The 23,392-nt window shown below is 36.5% G+C and overlaps 1 protein-coding gene across 1 annotated transcript in view; it reads right to left on the bottom strand.

The window, feature by feature from the left end:
• SLCO1A2 (solute carrier organic anion transporter family member 1A2) overlaps nt 1-4,933 on the bottom strand; it is a 50,795-nt gene extending 45,862 nt beyond the window's left edge. The window contains exon 1 of the mRNA XM_007194819.2: nt 4,607-4,933. Within this exon, the coding sequence (XP_007194881.2) occupies nt 4,607-4,666 (60 nt within the window). The 5' untranslated portion in view covers nt 4,667-4,933. The remainder of the gene's footprint in view (nt 1-4,606) is intronic.
• Between the last annotated feature and the right edge of the window lie 18,459 nt (nt 4,934-23,392).

Raw genomic sequence — 23,392 nt, 5'->3', positions numbered from 1 at the left:
GAAAACATATGAAAAATTTATTTTTAAATTGTACGTTTGCCACCCGTTGACAAAATATCTTCTACCAAAAGACTGATTGTCTCCACCTCAAGTAACTCTTGTATTTGGAAGAAGCTTTTAAAGTGATCTCTTCTTCTGGTCTTCCATACTATGTTCTCTCTTTGAAAATCCAAAGTGGGACTAATTGATTAGTGATATTGAATAGGTCATTTGTAGCCTCATTATTTTATGGGCACGTCTTATACATACACAGAAGCAAGTAATCATTCTAAATAACATGTAGCAAACGATTTAAATTGATCTTCAGCATTGCAACACTCTCTGTAGTACAAAAGAATACGTGTATGTTAATTTTTAAAAAGGAATGTGACGTTACACAAAGACATTATTTCTGTAGCAAATTTGCTTAAGTTCTCTCTTGAACAAAGTAATATGCAATTTATACAACATTCTATTGCTACTCATTGCCAGTTAATTTATTTAAAGCAATATTTTAATTATAAACCATACAAAACATTTCTAAACTTGCTATGATAAACAGGTACTTGCTATGATAAACAAATATGAATACAGTACAATAAATTTCTGCATATTGAATCACACTTCTTAGGTATTGATATAATTCCAGACAGCAGTCAGGCTGACACCATCTGTAACAAAAAACTCAAGGATAATTTAACAGATAGAACCATTGTGATCAGCAGAAACTAGTATGGTTTTACTAAAAAGTTAAATTTTTGATAGTTTTATTAAATTGGAAGTGAAAAGATTTAGGTCTTAGTAAGGGATTTGAAAAAGGAGCAAAGTCAGGTAAATTAATGCTTCAAAATCAACAAATTATAGATAAATATATTTATATCAACCTTAATGGTAGTCTCCAATCCTATGCCATAGGGCTTTTCCATTTCCTGATGACACTTCCATCCTGAGAGACCATTCGATTTACTCTCCAGCCAGTACACTCATATCCCTAAAATCCTCACCCCTCCATCTTCCAATTTCTCAATCTTGAACCAACCCCACAATTTACACTGCACTTTGTACACTCCCTTCAAGATTATTCACAATCTTTTCTTTTTGTCAGTCTCCAACTCAGCCCCATGCTCTTCTCAACCAGCAAATGATCTCAGCAACTTCACCTTCAAATTTACCCCTCCCTACCCCTCCAATTTCCCTCCCATCTTAAAAGGATGTATCCCTCTTCCTGTATAAGAAACTCCCTCCAGCCATGCTCTGGAATCCATTCTTCCCATTGCTGAGGTCCTGATTCATCAATTGTTGACCCCCTCCTCTATTTTCATCCTCATACCATTTACTGCCTCTCTCCCCACTAACTTATAAATATATCCAAGACATTTCTGTCCTAAAAATCTTCCCTCATCCCTGATGGTAGCTCCAGCTACCATCCAGCTGTTTGGAAGAATAGTCTAGATTCATTGCCTACACGAACCTTCCACTCACCCTTCAGTCTACTACAGTCTAGCCTCTCTTGAAGCTACTCTATAAAAGGTCATAAACAACTTCCTAATTTCCAAATCCAATAGGTACTTCTCAGTCCTCAGCTAACTTGATATCTTGGAGTCATTTAACATCATTAATCATTCTTTTCTTCCTGAAATTCCCTCCCCTCCCCCCATGCATACCTATATCTCCACCTATCTCTAGACTCTTTCTATCCAGTCTTCTCTTCTCAGGCTTTTGTCTCATACCCTCCACTCTTGGCTATATACGCTCTCCCTAGGAAATCTCACTTACTCCCATGGCTTTAACTACCACCCAGATGCTGAAATCTCTCAAATGTTTACACAGTTTATCTTAGACAACTGCAATCATTTTTCAGTCTCCTCTAGTCTTTCCCACCTCCAATCTCCCTTCCACCTCCTGCCACCACTAATTTGGAGCTTAATAAATAGTTGTCAAACAAATGAATAAAATGCATATTTAGCATGTGATTCCACTTCTTGAAACATTTTAGTGGCTTCCCATAAACAAAAATCCCTACTTCTTAGATGGCAAATAAAACCTCGTATATACCTTGTTATGATCTCTTGCTGCATGTCCCTAAACATAATGTTCTATTTATAGTTCTTTTAATTCACCATGCCACTTTACACCTCTTTTACAGGTGGTCCTCCACTTGCAATGTTTTTCTTCACCTTGTGCATCTGATAAATATATGCTCAATATTTAAAACTCAACTCTATCATTATTTCTATTGTGGAGTCTTCCTTGTCTTTCTATTTCCGAGGTAGCGTTGACCACTCACTCCCTATCTCCCCACCCTGCTGTGTGCCTGCCTCTATTACAGCCCTCAGCACAGCACCCTTTATTTTTTTTTAAGGACTTTATTTATTTATCTGTTTGGCCGTGCCATGTGACATGCGGGATCTTAGTTCCCTGACCAGGAATTGAACCCTTGCCCCTGAAGTAGAAGCCCAGAGTCCTAATCACTGGACTGCCAGGGAATTCCCCACAGTGCACGTTATTTATGTGTTTGGATGCCTACAACCTCCTCCCTCACTATACTGTGAGCAACTCAATGATAGGATCCATATATTATTTACCTTCGTATCTTCGAGGTCTAGTAAATGCCTCACAAACAGTAGGCATCCAGTACAAGTTTATTGAATGAATGACAGAATCAGTATTCAAAAACATCTTGAAGAAGTAGTCACTGCTGAAAGTAAGCTGAATATAAGATGAAATTCAATAGGATTAAATACACCTAAACCAAAAGTTATCTGCACCAATTAGTTTGGGGAAATCTGAATAGAAATGTATGTGGAAAAGACCTGGGAAATTTAAATATCAAGCTCAATATGAGTCAAAATTCATATCGTTATATACCTGCCAAGATAGTATAGCTATATCTCTAGCTATTTATCCTTTTATATTAAATACCAGTTGTAGAAATTCTGTCTCTCATCACACTGTAGATCTTTTCAGAGCACATTGTTGAGGGTAAACAATTTTCACATGGTTTTGTAATTCAGATTTTATATTTAAAAGCAAGCAAGGCCTATCAAATAAAGTACAAATCATGTTTGAGAGAATAATTTCTTTTATTTAACATTTTAAGAGAGGAAACTAGGTAAATCATGACCCCAGTGCTTTTCCTGAAACATTTAGATGGGCTTCCTAACCTGTATGGTTTTCTTCATAGAGTGAAAGCAACTAGTCGCCACAGTGACTCATGTCTAGTGCAAAATAACCTCTATATTTATAAAGCTAGTCCTACCAGCTTTTAATAATACCCCAGAGTTTGAAGCAAATTTGTTGAAGACAGTCCTTTGATATCTTCTAAAAATGTTGCTTAATGAGCATATGTCTAAGGTCAGAGAAACAGAGAAACCCGGCTAATTATGAAGCGATTGTCTCTTACTTTTACCTGATAAACTTGTGCTTGCAGTATTTTGCTATCTCATTTCAGATCAATATCTAGTCCTGCCAAACTCCAGTCAGAAAAAATTAAGGACCAATTGTTTATAAATAATACTTGACCTTTATCCACAAATGCTATTAATAATAATAGCTAATATTTATTGAATGTTTACAATATTCCAGTCATTGTTTGAAGGATGTAAAAAGAAAAACATTCTATGAGATGAGTACTGTTGTTACCCCTTTCAGATGAGAATACTGAGTCACAAGGATGTTAAGCAACCTCTCCGAGGTCACACAGCAAGTCAGTAGTTGAACTCGACATAAACCTAGATAGCCTGGGCCTCAGTCCTTATTTTTAACCCCTCAATGTTAGGAGATGGACATGAGAATTAGGAATAATTTAAGGGGATTTTTAAAATATATAATTAATAGAGCATTTCAGGCAAAAGTAATTTTCTAGCTCTATATCATGATTCTCCCCTTTCCGGTACATGTGTAGATATTTCCTACACATGTATAAAGAGAAAACAAACTTTTGATAGGAAGGAAACTGGTGGCAGTGTCATAGTTTGGAAACCACTTGCAGGCACTAGCTGTGGAATCAAGACAATTATCCAGATTCCTTGGTTTAAAATAAATTTAAATTTTGTTTGAAGGCAAAAGAGCTTTGAGGCTATGCAAAAAGAATTTGCTCTGAAATAGTCAAGAATACCAGAAACAGCTAACAAAATGGGCATTTTTCTTATAGAGAATGATTGGTATGATGCCAAAGCTTGAAGTAAACATTTGTTTTAGTGGGTCATTATGAGGGCATCACTGAATACAGATCAACAAAGCATTTCTGTGCAATGAACCATTTTCCAGGAGAGACCTCCATACTCCTCTGACTTAGAAGCCCCAGAAGGGTGAACATTAAATTGGCCTTTGATCCAGGAAATTAAATCCTACTGTAATATAATGTGTGCTTGAAAGTGTTTAAGATCCTGTCTTCCATTTAAATCCCTCAGAACTATTTCTGATTAAATTGCCTGAATCAATAATCCTATTTAGACACACCCTCAGTTACAAACCAACTTCATTAAAGCAAGAACTTATCAATATATCAGGTAGTATGACATTATTATTAGATTAATACACGAAGATATAAGCAACTTTACAAGGTCTCAGTTTAAAAATATATATATGGTACATATACATATATCCACACAAAGCAAGTCCATACCTTCAACTTGGAAAGACATCTTATTCTATGAGTTTCAATTCTTTTCTCAGTTTCTCCCATGTTGCTCTTCTGAGTGTTCCAAGGTATTTATGCTTTAAATCTTGATATTTCTTAGTTCTATTCTTTTAAGAAGACAAAAATCTATTAAATTGCTGACAAAGTCATAAAGCATCATTCTTTTGAAGAAAGCACTGAATCTGAATAACAGAATCAGAATGCATTGTGTTACAAATGTTACAAAAATACCTAGGAAGCTTCTGATTCATGTCTAGAAAACAATGACGTTAGAAAAGATTTAGTTGTTAATTTTCCATTGAAAAAGTTACATCAAATCACTGTAGTAACTCTTTAGTGAAATTAAAGATTAGAACAATTTGTTTTGATCCCCTTGCAAAATAATGCCCACGTGGTTAAAACAAAGCTTTTCATTTCTTTAGCCAAAGCAAATAAAACTAAAGTGAGCTCCTTGGACTTACATGAAAATGCTGCTTTTAGGAACACACAGACTTTGATTTTGTTTGTACTAATAATCTGCTTTAGCAAGCTTACAAAGGCTCAAAAATCTCTATTTGGCCAGGCTCCCTCTTCAAGTTCTTTGTGTTCCAAGACTTCCCTGGAGTCTCAGGAAGGGAAACGCTTTCTGGGGCACTGCTGATTCACGGAAACCTGGGGAGACATGGAATTTTAATCATGGAAATCGCCTAAGTAAAAATAACAAATAATTCTATGATCTGGAAAAGAATCCCGCAAGTTAAGAAGTGAGGTTTCAGAGAAGATCAAAGATAGAAGTGGAAACCTATATGTATACATATATAATAAATACAGATATATGTGTGTCTATGTGTATATATAATATATAGGTACACATTTTTATATCTAAAATGTTTTATATGTAAAACAAAAGGATGATTTAAACTCTATTAAATTCTACTAACCGTTTGTCAAAGATTTTGTCTATTTCGTTTCTTGAAATTAGGGCAATATTTTGTACTAAAACCAAAACATTTCACTCTGACTATATTTAATCTAGTAAATCTACTTCAAGTTGCCAGATGCTATCTTAACAGTATCCCCAGGGTTAATTGATTAAAATCCTCTGAACAATATCCATTTAACAATATCCCAAATGGCACTAATTTTTAAAACCTGAATCCCACTCCCTTATACACATTAAGGCAATAGCCACTGAACAATTATGTATGAGCTTAATTCTCTTTACTCATTCTTTTATGAAGACAACAAATATCTATCAGAAGTCTACTATATGCCAGTCATTGTGCTAAGCACAGGATTTCAGCAGTGAACAGGACAGACAAGTTGTCCTAAAGACAATATAAACTAGGTAGAGAAGTATAAGGCTCTGTGAAAGGTACTTGGACCCAGATCCCAAGGAAATTATACTTTTATTGGGAAAGGTAAAACTTTTCAATAAAACACATTGGAATAGAACTGGACAGTGTATGATCAAATACAAATTGTTTGGTATGTAAGTGGTGAAAAAATCCATAGGTCATAAGTGAAAATTATGAGAGACCACTCTTGGCAATTCTGAATGACAATACAAATGAACTCAAGCTGAAATCCCTCCCATAAAATTCCAAGTCACCTTAAGTGTAGTGCAAGTACATAACACTAGTTTTAGAAAAATCCATAGAATGGGATAATTTTTCAAAAGAGCAGAAACTGCTATTTTTTGGTCTTCATCTATAATACCTCTGGTTTTATCATAAACCTCTCAACTGCTCTCAGTTTTTCCTTCTCGTACATTTAGAACTCAATCTCTATCCCTTACGTTTTTTCTTCCCCTGCTCCCGCTTGATTATATTTCAATATATTAGAGCTCAGTATAGCTACCCAGTCAAATGATAAGAGAAGGAGAGAATATATTCCTCTTGGTATCAAAGTTGTCTTCACTCATCTTAGTGGCTAAAAACATGCCTATTCTAAATGCCTATTTTTCCTATATACCTGAGGAGGCATGGAAGTTGTAGTTGGTAACACAGAAAATCACCACATCAGGGAATTCTGTTTTTCCTTCTGTGCATTGTGATATTGTGCAGGTTTTATCATCATGCCCCAAAGGTTTGTTTCAAAATGTGTTTCCAGCCCTGAAAGAAGTTTTTAAACAGTTGTCTTTTCACTGTAGTGTTTAAAGCTAAGCACTTGGAAAGAATTAAATGTGATTCAATTAACATTAAACTTTCCTTAATTTGCCAACTTATACAGTGAAAACATTTTAGCTTTTCAGATACTTTTGAAAAATTTTAGCGGAGGAAAATAAATAAATGAATGAATAAGATCTATTCTTTTTACTTAAAATTTGTAAATTCCAATAGTTAATGTCATAATCATTATTGAGCACTTTGGCCCCAAATCAGAGAATGCACACGTTGTTTCTTCATATTCTCAATGCCGCGCTAGTGTCAGCTTTGTGAACAGTCCCCTTTTGTCAGCACAGCTTTGTTTACACGGTGACTTCTGCTCCTGGGATCACAGCATCACTGACAATCTCCATCAGTCATCACTGCTAATGAAAACGCCTTGCTGCAGTTTTATGAAGTAAGAATCAGTTTAACTCCTTCTCGACATTCAAATGGGAGCAGGTAATTCTTCAGCACAAATGTAGTTGGGTTTCTTCCATGTCTACTGGTCACGACTCTGCTTTTTGTGTTTGTTTTTATTTTTGTTTTAATTGTGGTAAAAGCACATTACAGAATTTTTCCCTCCCTGCACGCTTTTGGTTAGTGGATTTCTAGAACTTTTTCATCTTGCATGACTGAAACTCTACACCCATGGAACAGCAACCTCTGGGGTTTTTAACACCCCTTGGTTTCCAGCCCTTAATGACATGTCTCAACGACAAGAGAATACAATGATTTATCAAACAAATAAACGGTCTTACTGTGTTCTTTCCCCAGTATTAAATACATAGACATAGCTTTTATTATTATAAATCACCTGGGAAAATGCCTACATTTAATTTTATATTAATCTCTCCTATTGAATTAACAAAATAAAGGCTTTACTTTATCATGGCAAAACTAGTAGTACATACATGAAGAAGATTTAGGAGAACATCCTTTCCCTGGGAAAAAAGACAGGGTCACGCCAGCAAAGACCTTATGAAAATTGTTTATTTCCAGAATCTTCAAATGACTCCTAGCTCTGCAAGAAGAGAACAGACTCTTGGTGGTATCCAGCTGAAATAATTTCAACCAATACCAAACCAAGCAAGTATGTGCCAAAGAAGCACGTGGAGAATTAACAATGACTCTTTGTATGATGCCTACCAAATTATTTTGCTTCTATTAGTTACTTTTCATCAGAAATCAAAGAATAAGACATGGATTCTGCAAATCAGCCTCACAAATATAGGTATTATTTTAAGTCCAAGCTCCAGAGTCCAGAGGAGTTACTAGCAATGCATCACTCTGGTAAAACTAAGGGAGAAACTTAACTGGGCCATAGACTCATGCATATGATTTTACTATGCAAAGCAAAGTATGGAACACACAGAAACACAAGTGAAAACCATCATCAGCAATCCAGCAACAAAAATACCTACCCAGTTACTTTGGAAAACTTACTGCCTTGTGCTGGGTAATAAACCAAGACGTGGAAAAGTAAAGCTAAAACCTGACTTCTAAGTCTTTAGCAGAGCTAGTTGTGAATATCATCAGGGTTACGTCTCATGCCAAGTAACTCTAGAGAATGATTAGGTAATTATGGGAATAGCCAATGTTTTCCACATTGGCAATTTAAACCATTTCATATTTCAGATTATTATCCCAATTTCTCTTCCTTTTGCCTGCATAGGCACAGTTTGAGATACAAAAACTTGTTTCTTCATTTAATTATGGCAAGAAAATACTGAACTCCTCTTTTTTCTCATAGAGATAAGACTTCATCTGTTTATGAAGTCCCTCTAATAACTGTAAATCCAATAAGACGTTAGATTTTTTCCAACCCAATTATTTATATATTTGTTCCTTCATACTAAAGGAAGCAGCTAGATATAGTCAAAAGGGCAGATTTTAAAGCCCTGTTAGCTAAGGTTTAATTCTAGTTTAGTTGTGAATTGTTTAAACTCTGAGCCTATTTTCCCTTACCTATGATGTTGGAATATTTATGCCTACCTTGCAAGATTGTTATGAAGACTGAGTTATAAATTTTACATAAGACCCCTAGCATGCTTGCTGGAATGAAATAGTCACTCTGTAAACGGCAGTGATTATTATTCATTCATTCCACAAATATTTATTAAGGCTCTACTACATTCCAAGCACAGTAGTTGGTGCTAGGAATACAAAGATGAATAACTTATGTGCTTGCTCTCAAGCAGTCTCACAAGCTAATGAGAGAGACAGACAATTAAAGGATAATAATAGCTGCTTCGTGCCATCATGCAAACAATTTGAACTAAGTAATAAAAATAGGCAATTCATGAAAACTATTTATTTGGACAGTCACTTGGAATATCATTTCGATACAGCCTAGTAGCTTAAGGACTTGGGCTTCAAAAGGAGGCCCTACTGGTTTGAAAGCCCGTTTTTAAACTAGCTGTGTGATTCTGTACAAGTCGCTTAATCTACCCATACAATGAAGATAATCTCTATCTTTACATAAGTCAAGGTTCAGACAAGAAAATAGAACCCATGACAGGTAGTTCAATAGAGAATTTAAGTATGGGAAACTAGTTCTAAAGGCATCGGAAAAGTTAAAAAGCCAAACCGGGCAGACGGTGAGCAACCCAGAGATTTATGTCAGTGGCAAGTCTCTCTCACTCCTGAGAATGTATCAGAAAGGGAAAAGGGCTGAGTTGCGGGACCTCGAGCCCTTAGGGACACACAGCCACTGCCAGAGGCACCACTTAATGCATGGGGCTGGAGAAATGACTTTTCCCCTCCACAACCCCGGTCTCACACCAATACCTCTCATTGACAACCTAACTGGAAATCAGATGCAAGGGAACCTGGACATTTTAATTTTCTGAAGTCAGTCCCATGGAGGACAGAAAGGATCAGAGGATGGGAGGACCCAATACAACTGACCACGACAACAACAATGAGTTGCAATAGAATTAAATAAGATAATACATAAGAAGTATGTAATATGATGCTAGCACACAATCAACATTCAGTGAGGGGTACCTATTGATGTTATTGATACTATACCTTCAATCTTTAATGCTCTTTTTATTCTCAGTAATAGAAGATTCAGGAGATTTAACTGGTTTGCATAATTGGCCAGCTCTTGACATTACATATGCAGATCCTGCAATCTCTATGTGATACCAAATGAGATTTTGTCATCAAATCAACTGATTTTTAACTGGTCAGATATATTAACCAACTCCTTTCACATCAGGTAAACACAGCCATTGTCACCAAATCTTCACTTACCAAGGTATATCCAGCTTTCTTATTTGTTATATGTGGGGAAAATGTCCAACGAAATTCGAGATACATAGTGTTAATTACCACTAAGTGCTTTGTTAAAATGCTTCAACAAGCAGAGTAAAAACAGTACATTAAAATCAGAAGGAAAACTTTTCCATGGTGGAAGGAGAAAAAGGGAAAAGGATAATATTATTATTCCTCATTCTTATTATTTCCTTCTATATAGATGGAATTCCATGAGCATGACATGTCCTTCCTCTCCATACCCTCACTCACTCCATGTGGAGAAGGCTGACGTGGGGAGGTTGATCTATTTGGAGGTTAACTGTAAGAAAGCCTGCTTGCCAGCAGAAATAAGCCACATGCCCTCACATCAGCTTGTCAGTGCTAGAAGTGATGTTTTGGAATCTGTGTGTCATACATGTCTCTTATTTTTCGATTGATTCACAGTTAAGATGGGGGGGCCACTGGTACTTATTGGTATTTATTGATTGGATACTCTCAAAGACTCCAACATACAAGAAAAGCATGTAGAAGCAGATTGTCCTAAAGGGCTATGACCAGATGAGAAAAACACAAACCCTAATATAGTACATACAATGTGATACCATTTTTGTAAAACTATATATAATTGGGGATAATAATAAAACATATACATATTATATACTACTTGCTGTAGTCCAGACACAGTTTCAGAAGCTTTAGAGTTGCCAATTCATTTAGTTATCATAAAACCTTATGACAACATTTCTCCAAAGAAGATATACAGATTGCCAACAAACACGTGAAAGAATGCTCAACATCATTAATCATTAGAGAAATGCAAATCAAAACTACAATGAGATATCATCTCACACCGGTCAGAATGGCCATCATCAAAAAGTCTACAAACAATAAATGCTGGAGAGGGTGTGGAGAAAAGGTAACCCTCTTGCACTGTTGTTGGGAATGTAAATTGATACAGCCACTATGGAGAACAGTATGGAGGTTCCTTAAAAAACTAAAAATAGAACTACCATACAACCCAGCAATCCCACTACTGGGCATATACCCTGAGAAAACCATAATTCAAAAAGAGTCATGTACCAAAATGTTCATTGCAGCTCTATTTACAATAGTCAAGACATGGAAGCAACCTAAGTGTCCATCAACAGATGAATGGATAAAGAAAATGTGGCACATATATACAATGGAATATTACTCAGCCATAAAAATAAACGAAATTGAGTTATTTGTAGTGAGGTGGATGGACCTAGAGTCTGTCATACAGAGTGAAGTAAGTCAGAAAGAGAAAAACAAATACTGTATGCTAACACATGTATATGGAATCTTAAAAAAAAATGGTCATGAAGAACCTAGGGGCAAGACGGGAATAAAGACAGACTTACTAGAGAATGGACTTGAGGAAAACTTACGGGGAGCGGGGAGGGTAAGCTGGGACAAAGTGAGAGAGTGGCCTGGACATATATACACTACCAAACATAAAATAGATAGCTAGTGGGAAGCAGCCGCACAGCACAGGGAGATCAGCTCGGTGCTTTGTGACCACCTAGAGGGGTGGGATAGGGAGGGTGGGAGGGAGGGAGATGCAAGAGGGAAGAGATATGCGGACATATATATATATATGTATAGCTGAATCACTTTGTTATAAAGCAGAAACTAACACACCATTGTGGGGCAATTGTACTCCAATAAAGATGTTAAAAAAATAAATAAATAAAATAAAATAAAATAATAAAATAAAGAGAATGAATGGTAAAAAAAAAAACCCTTATGACCTAAATAATATTATCCCAACTTTGAAGATGTGGGCATTAAAGCACAGAGAGGTCAAGTAGCTTGTGCAAGGTCACACAGCTTGTATGTGTCAGAGCCAGGATTCAGATCCAGGCAGTCTGGCCCTGGAGACTATTATCCAGTACCCTAAGCTGCCTCTCCACTGGTGTGGTGTGTATGTTCACTGTTGTATTCACTTAGATAAAATATTGAAGGACCAAAACTAGAATCTTAATAGTGGTTACCTCTGGGTAGGATTATGATTGATTTTGTCTTGTTTTTCCATTGGAAAGTTATGTACTGTTTTCCACAAGGATCATTACATATATTTTCAATTACAAAAATATAGGGGAAACGAACAAACGTCACTGGAATTGATTCTTTAAAAACGTAATAAGAAGGTAGCACATTTCTAATCTATGTTAATGCTGTGTTCTTAACAACTTTCTTAACTTTTTTTTCCTTGGTTCTCTAATTATTTTCCTTTCACTAAGAACCTTTGTCAGTCTCTTTCTTTCCCTTCTCTTTGATTATTTGGACTTTAATTCAGCAGAACAGCCTGAGGCATCTGTAACTTTCCTGACCAGAGCCACTGACTGTTAGAGCCCAGAAGCATCCAGAGTTGCTACTCAGAACTTCCCAACTGGCTCCATGTGCTTCCAGCCATAAGGGTACCAATTCTCATTTCTACTTTGGTATTAGTAAGTAAAACACTTGTTTAAGTTATATAAAGGGAACAGTTTGGAGCTCTGAATAAATATCAAGCAAGATGCTCAGGACTAGTGTTAATCAGATGAGTGTGGGCAGGACTAGCCTCTCCTCCGTTTACCACTCAGCTGAGTACCATTTGTCAGCATGTTGGTTTCAAATATTAGACAATTTTAAACTATCTTTATTTGTGGTCATACACGGTTTTATTTATACCTCTAATAGACCATTGGATAAAGACAGAAAGCATGAAAAGCACTGATGTTAAAATCTAACCTAATGGGGAGCATAAAGAAAATAATGTTATAAATGTCCCTCAAGAGTACCTTCATCTGATCAGTAAGTTTCATTCCTCTATTTAAAAGTTCTTTGGCCCCATGGCATGCAGTATCTTACTTCCCTGAACAGGGATCAAACCCATGACCCCTGCATTGAGAGTTTGGAGTCTTAACCCCTGGACTGCCAGGGAAGTCCCTAAAATTTGCCTGTGTAAGGCTGTTAGAATAACTGACACCATCTTGAGCCCTCAGAGTTTCTTCTCTCTTTCCACTGACCCTACCCAGGACTGTACTGTTCTGTAAACCACTTCTCTGTCGTCAAGGGATTTGTTGTTAATAGATATTGTTTAATAATCATTAGGACCAGGTGGCCTCTATGCTCTGTTAGTCTCTCCAAAACAATGAAAACCTTCCCTGACGTATTCTCCAGCACCCATGAGACTAGTTACCCATTCACAAATCTTTTTTTTTTTTAATAAATTTATTTATTTATTTAGTTTTGTCTGCATTGGGTCTTCATTGCTGCGCGCGGGCTTTCTCTAGCTGCGGCGAGCGGGGGCTACTCTTCCCTGCGGTGCACAGGCTTCTCATTGCAGTGGCTTCTCTTGTTGCGAAGCACGGGCTCTAGGCGCGCGGGCTTCATTAGTTGTGGCGCGTGGGCTCAGTAGTTGTGGCACACGGGTTCTAGAGCGCATGCTCAGTAGTTATGGCGCACGGGCTTAGTTGGTTCACGGCATGTAGGATCTTCCTGGACCAGGTATTGAACCCGTGTCCCCTGCATTGGCGGGCGGATTCTTAACCACGGTGCCACCAGGGAAGTCCCCCCATTCACAAATCTTGACTTAGGAATGTACACCCTTTTTCCAAGCACTCACCCCATTCCCTAGGTTAACTATAAAACTGCCCCAACGGCTCCTCGGTGGTGCAGAGTGCAGATGTGAATGCTTCGGGATTGTTGTCGCCTGACCCCAATAGATCCTGCCTTGTGAGTAAGTTGCCCTATAATAAATGGATCCATTGATTATAGGGAGCTGCCTGCCTTGTTTTTCGGTCTCAAGACGCCTTCTCAGTTCAGTGGGCACTTTTCATCCCCTCCATCCTCCAACAGCATAGTACCTCATTTTATGATTCCATTGTATCAAAACCAATTCTTGGAAAGAAAGAATAAAATGAAGAATGGTATCTAGATGCTCTTTTTTCATCTACTTAGAAATATCTGCAAATAATGACATAAAACCTATTATCTTATTTCTTCAGTTCTAAAGAAAATACAAACAGTATAATACTAAGTTTATTGATTTTTAAGATTTTTTAAACTCCAAACATTTTTAAACTCCAAAGTGTAAAACTTCCAAACATTATATCAGCTTTTTTCCTATTTTAACACTTTAACACATATAATAATTAAACACCAATCTACATTTTAATGTATGACTCTCTGAAGCCAAATACAACAGAATGTCATCTTTGAATTTATTTTTTAACAGGTCATGCTTTTTTCTCAATATTAATTTAAAATAAGGAGTGTATATCACATGATAAATAACATGATATATATGACAAAAATTTGCCTTAATACTACCAAATATCATAAAGTTTATAATTTGTCTACAAACATATTGATCTAAAATAAAACATTTTAGGCAGAATCATCTTTTTTTTTTTTAGAATCATCTATTTTTAAGTAAACCTTTTTAATTTATAAAACTTTTCAAAAGAGATTGATAGCAGAGTAAGTGGACACTGGTCTCACCTCCCATCACAAGCACATCAAAACAACGACTACATACAGAGCAACTCTCACTGAAATCGACCTAGGGACTAACAGGACGGCTAAAACACCTATACACACTGTGAGAAACCCACATGCACGTGTGCACCCACGTGACCTACACCTGTCATCTCCAGAGAGTCAAACTGCCCTTGTCACCTTTTTTCTCCTTAATCAATATGAGGGATGACAGGATAAATCAAAGACTAACTTCTATGAAAACATATTTTTCAGCCCTTTTTTTCTCTTCTCCCTTTCCCCTAACTCTTTATATATGTTCCTTGACTGCCTCATTTTGCTGCTTTCCAGTGTAACACCTGCTTACCTAAGACACCATTCTGATTAGGAAGTAGCTTATCCTTTTCCTCTTTCCCAGAGCGGAAAAAAAATGCATATGTTTGTAAAATGCAGGAGAAAGATTTCACCTTGGTTATCTCATGCATTGGAGAAATGTCGATAATGGACATTTCCATCGGCAGGGACATGGGATAGAATAGCACAAAATTTTGCAATACCTTTCAAATCACATCCATTACCTGGCCACTTACTCTGTCTACACATAGGCAACTTCATACAGATAAGGTGTGAGAACTGACAGAAGAAAAAAAGCAAAGGGATAATATGGGTCAACTTTTTTCTTTTGCCAGCTGGGCAAATCTGATAAAAGGACCGCTGAGCAGTGAAAACTGGCATTTCCGTAACTGAATTTATGTATCTTCAAAAATCAGATAACTCTCACTTACTGAGTGACTATTTGTATGTAGCATTAATGTTAGGGGTTAAACAGTTCCATGTGCTGCCTTTCAGAACTCCTAGAATGAGAGAGCTGCACAGTTTTAGCATTATAGGAAGCCTGAGAGAAGATGTAATCCAAGGAATACCTCCCTCCCCTTACCCACCATACCATAAACCCACAGTGTACCCCATACTTGGCCTCACAGAGGTATGAATTATAGTGCTTCACCTGACTCACTTTCCACAGTGTTTTATGTCTTGGTTCTACTCTTTTCTAGTTGCTATGAAACTAATCTAGTTAATACATTCATACTGATATATTACCACCTTTTAATTTTGAATTTAATATGCTCCTCCCAGGCAGATTCATGTTTTAATAGGGGCCTTTTGTTAAGTTTTTTAATTAAAAGGACTAGCTCACATGTTAGGAATTTTAGTACACAAGAAACCAAAGAGGCAAATACATTTGGTTTGGAAAATGTTTTAAGATCCTTCCTACTATACAGTAACTAACTTATCTGAATGAATGTTGCAGAAAATTATATGCCTAAGAGAAAGACAAGAGAAAATGAACAGATTAATTAAAGTCCTACTCAATGCAAAATTAACAATGCATTTGACTCAAGTTATATACAAATAAGGATTTTCTTTTTTAAAGGAAAGGTAACAGTTTGAGCTTTTAGATTTAGAGGGAGTCTTCTTGTATACTGAATTCAGACGTTAATAAACGCTATTCCTTATTTCTTTAATAACTAACTGCAAAATGACTTCCCCCTTTTCTTGGTAAAATCAGTGTTGACAATAAAGATTCTTTCTTCAAAATCCCTAGCTCATATGTGCAGAACAATTTTCCTAATCCATATTCATATAAATACAGAGTAATCACTCCATAGGAGACAGTGAGTAAATGAGCTAAATGGTACTCCTCATTACCCCAAAAAGTTATTGTAAAAACATTAACGGCACATTCAAAGAAGCAGGTTAATTTTTAACCTTCAGTTATTTGAAGCTGTTTCAGTTTTGATCTGTTTTGGTTTTGTGTTTGGTCTTGTTAAGTACAACCACAGAATTTTCTGAGAACGTGACTTTTCATGGTCCAAATTCAATTCATTCTTCACCTAAATCTCAGAAAATCCAGGCTAAATGTCTGTTGAAAGTAGCATATTCGTATGGAATCTACCTCCTCCTTGCAGTAGGAAAACTAAATTATTACAATTTGGTGGACCAATGCTTATGACGTAAACATAGTGGTCTAGAGACTGAGAACAGTCCAGCCTTTTCTAAAATTTTAGAACCAGAGAAGCAGTAACATCTATTTGCAAGCAGGACCACGACATCTTTTTTTCCATTGAGCACAGACAATAAAGAACTCTGCTCATTCATTTTCGGTAAATAGCTAATCCTGAAAAATTCAGGATCATTATCACTTGTGAGAATGGATTCATAGTATCCTGTTAAAAATTAGAATTGATTTTAAATTAGTTTTCACTATATCATCCTAGAAGCCAAGTAAGCAAGACTGAATGAACAATATAAAGCTAAGATGTATTTTTCTATTCCAAGTCATGAAAGATAATCACAAATTATGCTTTCTTAAGTAAATGAACTGATAAGAGAATTAAACCTGAAGTCAGTCACAATGTCAATTTACCAAACACCAAACTTGTCAAATTTACTAAAACTTTTTATAAGGAGTATTGTTTTTAAATATACATATACTTTCATTAAATACATTTTAAGCAATGTTCAATTTGTCAAAAGCTGAGTCCTAGGTTTATTTGATGATTTTATGACTATTTTCTAATAAATTTTCTAATAAATATTTATATAAATATATTAAGAATAAGTTCTAATAAGGTAGTATTTTTTTAACATCTTTATTGGCGTATAATTGCTTTACAATGGTGTGTTAGTTTCTGCTGTATAACAAAGTGAATCAGCTATATGTATACATATATCCCCATATGCCCTCCCTCTTTTGTCTCCCTCCCACCCTAAGGTAGTGTTAAAAGCATAATAAAGATGAATAAATTCACTGAAAATATTCTTAGTTGTGAAAAACATATTCATGAAGAATATAATTAGGGAGAATGCATTTATGAAGACTATATTTATGTAAAATGTTTTTCATTGGGTACTTGAATGTATTCAAAAAAAAATTCATATTCACTTAATCTAGTCAATAAATTATGTTTATAGGAAAGCATATGCAGAACCATTTAATATGCTTATGCTGATTAATCCTTAAAACAATATATCTGGTAAACTAGTAAATTAAGAAATAGGCTATTCCACAAATGAACTTCAGTGCCTTGATCTTTGAAGAATTCACCTACTTACATGAAATGATGGCAAGAGGGGAATATGTATTGAAGGGCCATCAAACACAGACACATTTTTGCTGAGCACAGGATGTAGATCAAGGATGAATTATTATGTTTAAGAGGATTTGCATTGATAGTCTGTACGGTCAAATCAAATTGTAACTGCCAACATATGTGGAACATATGTGACAATTTAATTTATTTTATTGAAGTATAGTTGATTTAAAATGTATTAATTTCTGCTGTACAGAAAAGTGATTCAAATTTGGTAATTTGAACTGGAAAGAAGTTGACTGTTAAAAGGGAAACAACTTTGAAGAAAACGTATATATCTATATTCTTTTTCATATTCTTTTCCTTTATGGTTTATTATAAGATATTGAATATAGTTCCCTGTGCTATACGGTAGGACCTTGTTGTTTATCCATTCTACATAGTAGTTTGCATCTGCTAACCCCAAACTCTCAATCCATCCCTCCTCCACCACACCCCTTCTTCTTGGCAACCACAAGTGTGTTCTCTATGTCTGTGAGTCTGTTTCTGTTTCGTAGATAAGTTCATTTGTGTCATATTTTAGATTCCACATATAAGTGATATCATATGGTATTTGCATATATGACTATTTTCTAACCCAGTTTCAGCAAAACCTTTGGTATAGACATCTTCCCAGCAGTGATAAATACCTAGTTATTTTAAAAAAACAAAGCAAAAAACTAGTTATAGATTCCAAAGCAGTTTCCCTTTGCCTGGAATTTGGCCTGTTGTGTGACCCAAACTCCAATATCATCAGATACTGTATATTCTGAATCTGCAAAGATATAACCAAGGCTGTCTGCTTCACTCCACTGGAAAAGAAACACCCACATTTTCCAATACACTTCATTTGGAAACAAGATGAGCTAGCAAGCCATACACATGCCATTGTGACATCAATAGTAGGTTCATTGTATTTTATGGTAATTGCAATGTAAATCCACCTACGTAAGGTAGAGCATTTCCTTCACTCCTTGTGGGAAGCTCTTAGTAATATGACTGATCCCAAGTTCAGACTTATTTTGAACTACAGGGGGAAAAGCCACTATTTATAGCCCATCTGTCAAGACTGTATCATTCTGAAAGGTGAAGAGTGTTTTAAGGTACAGAGGAATTGTCATTCTTTTGGTAATTTGAATTGGAAAAAAGTTGATTGTTAAAAAGGAAACAACTTTGAAGAAAACTTGCTTAAAACTTCATTTTTGGTACATAAGTTAGCCCAAATTAATCTGTTTCCTCAAGTGCAATTTATTTGGTACAAAGGGTGCAAAGCAGTGGGTTGGGTATTGAAGTGAATCAGTAACCTCAGACCATTTCATGAGCTTTTCTACCTGCATTTGCAATAATTGTCTGTACTTCACCATAAGAATGTAAGTACCATTCTTACTGATCAGAAACGTTTCTTGTTTCATGTCTCAGCTGTTGCCCAGCCTATGGTTTTACCATATTTTTATACCCACAATTCCCAGTTGGTGCTGAGTTTGGAACGTGTACTACCTACCTACTACTAGACAGTTCAAAAATGTGGATTCAAGAAATCTCAACCAAATCAAAGATGACTAAATGAATGGTTGGTCTTGCGTTAGTGTAACATGTCTTCAGACTGCCAGAATAAGTAGGAATGTACATATATCATTCCTTGTCCTCAGGCCCAATATTCACTGAGTCTTGTATCAAGCCACAAATGATCAAGCCATATGACTCTTTATCTCTTTATTTTTATTATCCATTCAACTGAATTATTTATTAGTGTTATTACTTTTCTTTGAGATAGTTGATTACTATAAGAAAAAAATTAAATTCTCCCTTCATTCCATATCTCAAATGAAATGCACAAAGAACCTCTAGCAGGAATTTTTTATGACCATTTATAGGCTATGATGGAGAAAAAGTTATTTCTAAACATAGAACTCGAGGCAAAATACCTATATTTAAAAAATTAAAGTTTAGAGCAACAACCACAAACAAAAAAATAAAGGCTATTAATAGCAAACAAGAATCTGGGGGAAACTGAAACACATATGACATCACACTAAAATAACAAGGTGACTAAATGTGTCCGAGGCACTCTGCTAAGAGGCATTGGGTAATGAGAAGTTAGCAATCAGTACCCTTCACTTTGAAGCACCTTAGAAGCCAGTAGATAAGACATGTAGACAATTACATGACACAGTGAACCGTACTCCATCCATAACATGAGAGGTACAAGCCCGGAGGTCACAGAGTTCAGGGTGTGGTGACAATGAAAAGCAAGTTGTCTTGTTTCATTTGTGCATTTTCTCAGTGCATGGTCTCTAGTTCACCTACAACATATTCCTGGGCCTCAGACCTAAAGAAAACTCTCAGCCAGCTCAGGAGAGTTCAAAGTGTCTCCACAAACAACACACATTTGGTGTCTTGCACTTTCTAAAATGCCTTACAATACTTATAAACATTACTGGAAAATGTTAAAAGTTTTGGAAGGAACCGTGAATCAAGGGACTATTTGAAATGCACCAACACCAGGCTTTCTTATGTCCCCAAATAACTGAGATCAGACAAATGCCCTGGAAGCCCACCAACATGCCCTTGGCCTTTGGGTCTTAGTCTGTACTGATTTGAACTTGGCCTTAGGAGCTTTTCTCCTGGGTTTCAAAGAAGTCTTGACAGTCTGTGACTTAAAATCTTGGGACAAAATCTGTAGGACAGATTGAGAGGGATACAAGATGCCCTCAGATCCCTATATTGTTACGGAAAATGTCAGGTCTCCAATTGCCATCAGCCTCTTAATTGCTTGCTGGGGTTTTTGTTTAATTTGGTTTTGTCTTGGTTTTAACAGTCCACATTTTATTTTTATTTTATTTTATTTCTGTTTTGCTTTGTTTTGTTTTTATTGTGGTAAGAACAATTGACATGAGATCTACCCTCTTAAATGTCTAAGGACACAATACAGTATTGTTAATATAAGCACAGTGTTATGTAACAGATCTCTAGAACTTAGTCATCTTGTGTAACTGGAACTTTATACCTGTTGAACAGTAGCTCTCCATTTCCCCCTGCTCCCAGCCCCAGGAAACCACCGTTCTGCTCTGTTTCTAGGAGTTAAACTACGTTAGGTGCCCCATATAAGTAGAATCACGCCTTATTTGTCCTTCCGTGACTGGCTGATTATTTCCTGTAGCATAACGTCCTCCATTGCATGCGGAGCTACCAGACTAAAGCTCCTTAGGGCTTTAATGACAAACCCCTTAGAATTTTGTCTAATTGGTATCATCCAGCCCTCCTGGCCTTTCCTCCCTTTGCATTTCAGGATAGTCTTTAAAAGGAAGGTTTGCTGTTTTATTTCAAAGATTGACAGCTTAGAATTGTACTTCACCAAGCACTTCAGTCCAGACCTACATCGCCAAAACTGAATTTATCTCTGGAAATGCAAAGAGAGGAAGGATTAGGAGGGGTGCATGGTAGCAATTAGATGAAATTCTAAGCCCTAAGGGGCTTTAGTCTGGTGGCTCCACTTCTGTAGTGTCAGTAAAATCCCAACTAATCCTATTCTATTTTCCCAGTAACTGGATCATTACCCTACATCTCTCCCTTCATCTGATTTCAATTAGGTCATCTGACTGAGGGCATCTCTAAACTGAACATTTTGAGTCTTCCTATTAAGGGTGATCTTATGGCTGAGTGTGTGTCCAAAAACATCACTCACTCTCAATGAGCCCTTCATGGCTGCCCACAGGTAAACACTCCTTTTTGTCTGTCATCTGCTGTTTACACATAACACTTTGTTGTGGTGGGACTCTGAAACTCACCGTATATTTTCAGAATACATAGATGTTGGCTTTTCCACCCACAGCCAAAAGTCTAGTGCAACAAATAGCTTCAATCCATTTATGCTGAAACACATTAAAATAAAAATACTCTTTCCCTGTTCTTCTGCTGTTTGGTTGGTTCATTGGTTGTTTGACTGTTTCCATGGGAGTGGGGATGGGAGGAGTATGAGTGGATGTAGGTAAAAAATATCTCAGTGAACTTGGCAATTTTGTCAACCAACCAACTTACACTTAGAGGGAAACCACTAATCTTTGAAGGAATTTTTGGCATAGATTATTAAACGTTTTTAACAGTGAATATAAAATAGCTAGATTTCAACCTTAATCATATGCCACTTCTCTGAGCAGAGTTACAACTTAGTCACAGGGTATCACTCTCAAATTATTATCAGATCTGCTTAAATAATCAAATCTAAACCAGAGTTCTTTTGACTATACACATTATCCCTTAAAACTCATCTCTATAATTATATCCAACCACAGTATTCACAACAGCAACAAAAAATGACTATTTGGAACCAGTTAATTTCTATCACATATCAACTTAGCTTGGAAGTTACTTAGCTTTAGATCAAATTATAATAAAACTCAAATACAAACAACAAAAGTAATATTATTTGTGAAGTGTCCTGAATATAAAACAAAACAAAAAATGTAAATAAGGTTTCAAAGAGCTAATAATCTGCTGAACCAAGATAGACGGTAATATTGTACAGAGGGGGAAAAAAGTTAGTCCTAAGGCTTCTACACCATGGACAATTCCACAGCTTCCTTCTGTACTCACTGGGTGGTCTTAGGAAAAAACAAACTAACAACAAAAATAAAATCAAAGCTGGGTGGCTTTGGTAAGAAATAATACATGATTGCTCTGATGGATCTTTTATGTTCTTTTTGTTCTCCCTTTTCATTTAGCTCATATTTGAAAATCTCCTATGAACAACTTGGCTCTTTCCCAGAGGTTTGCGTCAATCCCAGCTTCCAATGCTGTCAGACCTGGAGGGGGGCAGGATGCAGGGCCCAGGGGCTGCAGGACTGTGTGACAGCCATCCAGGCATCCAAGGGACAGTGCTGACAAAGTAGAGAGGAGTAGGCCAGGCTAATGGTCATTCTCAGTGGATCATTCTGCCGTTTTGTAAGCAGCCCTTTGCAGGAGGCCCTTTTTGTTGTCACTTTAGCAAAAGCTGTATTTTAACTTAACCTTTATACCAGGTGCCTCCACACTTCAGCAGTCTCCCACCCAATCACACCTCTCAAATCTTTTGATCACACCATGCCTTGTCTAACCTGTTGATTTTTTTCTTAGATTGAAGAAGAAGGAATGAAGAATAAGTAATTAATGGAGGACTAGATCTTTTCTCCTTCAGTAACCCTGTGAGCTGACTGCATGAACAAGATAACATCCAAAGAAAGATCACAAGAAGTCAACAAGCCTGCACACTATGGAAGATGGTAAAGAATCTGACCCCCTACTTCAGTGATTAACTGAGATTTTTTCCTCTTTTTTCTCTTTATAAACTTTCATGGCCAAGCAGAATCTTCGAAGCTGGTTCTGGGACACAAGTCTACCTTCTCCCCAGGTTGCTGGCCTTCTGAATAAAGCAAGCTTTCCTTTTCCCACCAACACTTGTCTCTCATTTATTGGCTTTCAACCTGCGAACAGCTGAACCTGAGATCGGTAACAGTTTGACAATGAAAATAGAGACTCCAATTTCCCAAATTTCCCTCCCCTCCAAGTCCAATCTTAGTGATAGTAATTAATTCCTTAATTTCTGTATAACTGTACCAGGTGTGGCAGTTTTGTTGTGTGACACATGGAGGTTAGGCTCTTCTCCTTGCCACTTTCTAACATGAATTTGAAAAAGTTATGTAATCGCTTTAAACATTCAAATGCTCATCTGTAAAAGCTAACATTTCCTACTTCACAGGGTTGTTTAAAGATTAAGTGAGGTATTG

Source organism: Balaenoptera acutorostrata, chromosome 11, assembly GCF_949987535.1.
Source record: "Balaenoptera acutorostrata chromosome 11, mBalAcu1.1, whole genome shotgun sequence".
Taxonomy (NCBI): Eukaryota; Metazoa; Chordata; class Mammalia; order Artiodactyla; family Balaenopteridae; genus Balaenoptera; species Balaenoptera acutorostrata.
The sequence above is the reverse complement of the archived record's forward strand: the minus strand, read 5'-3'. Positions and strand labels throughout refer to the sequence as shown.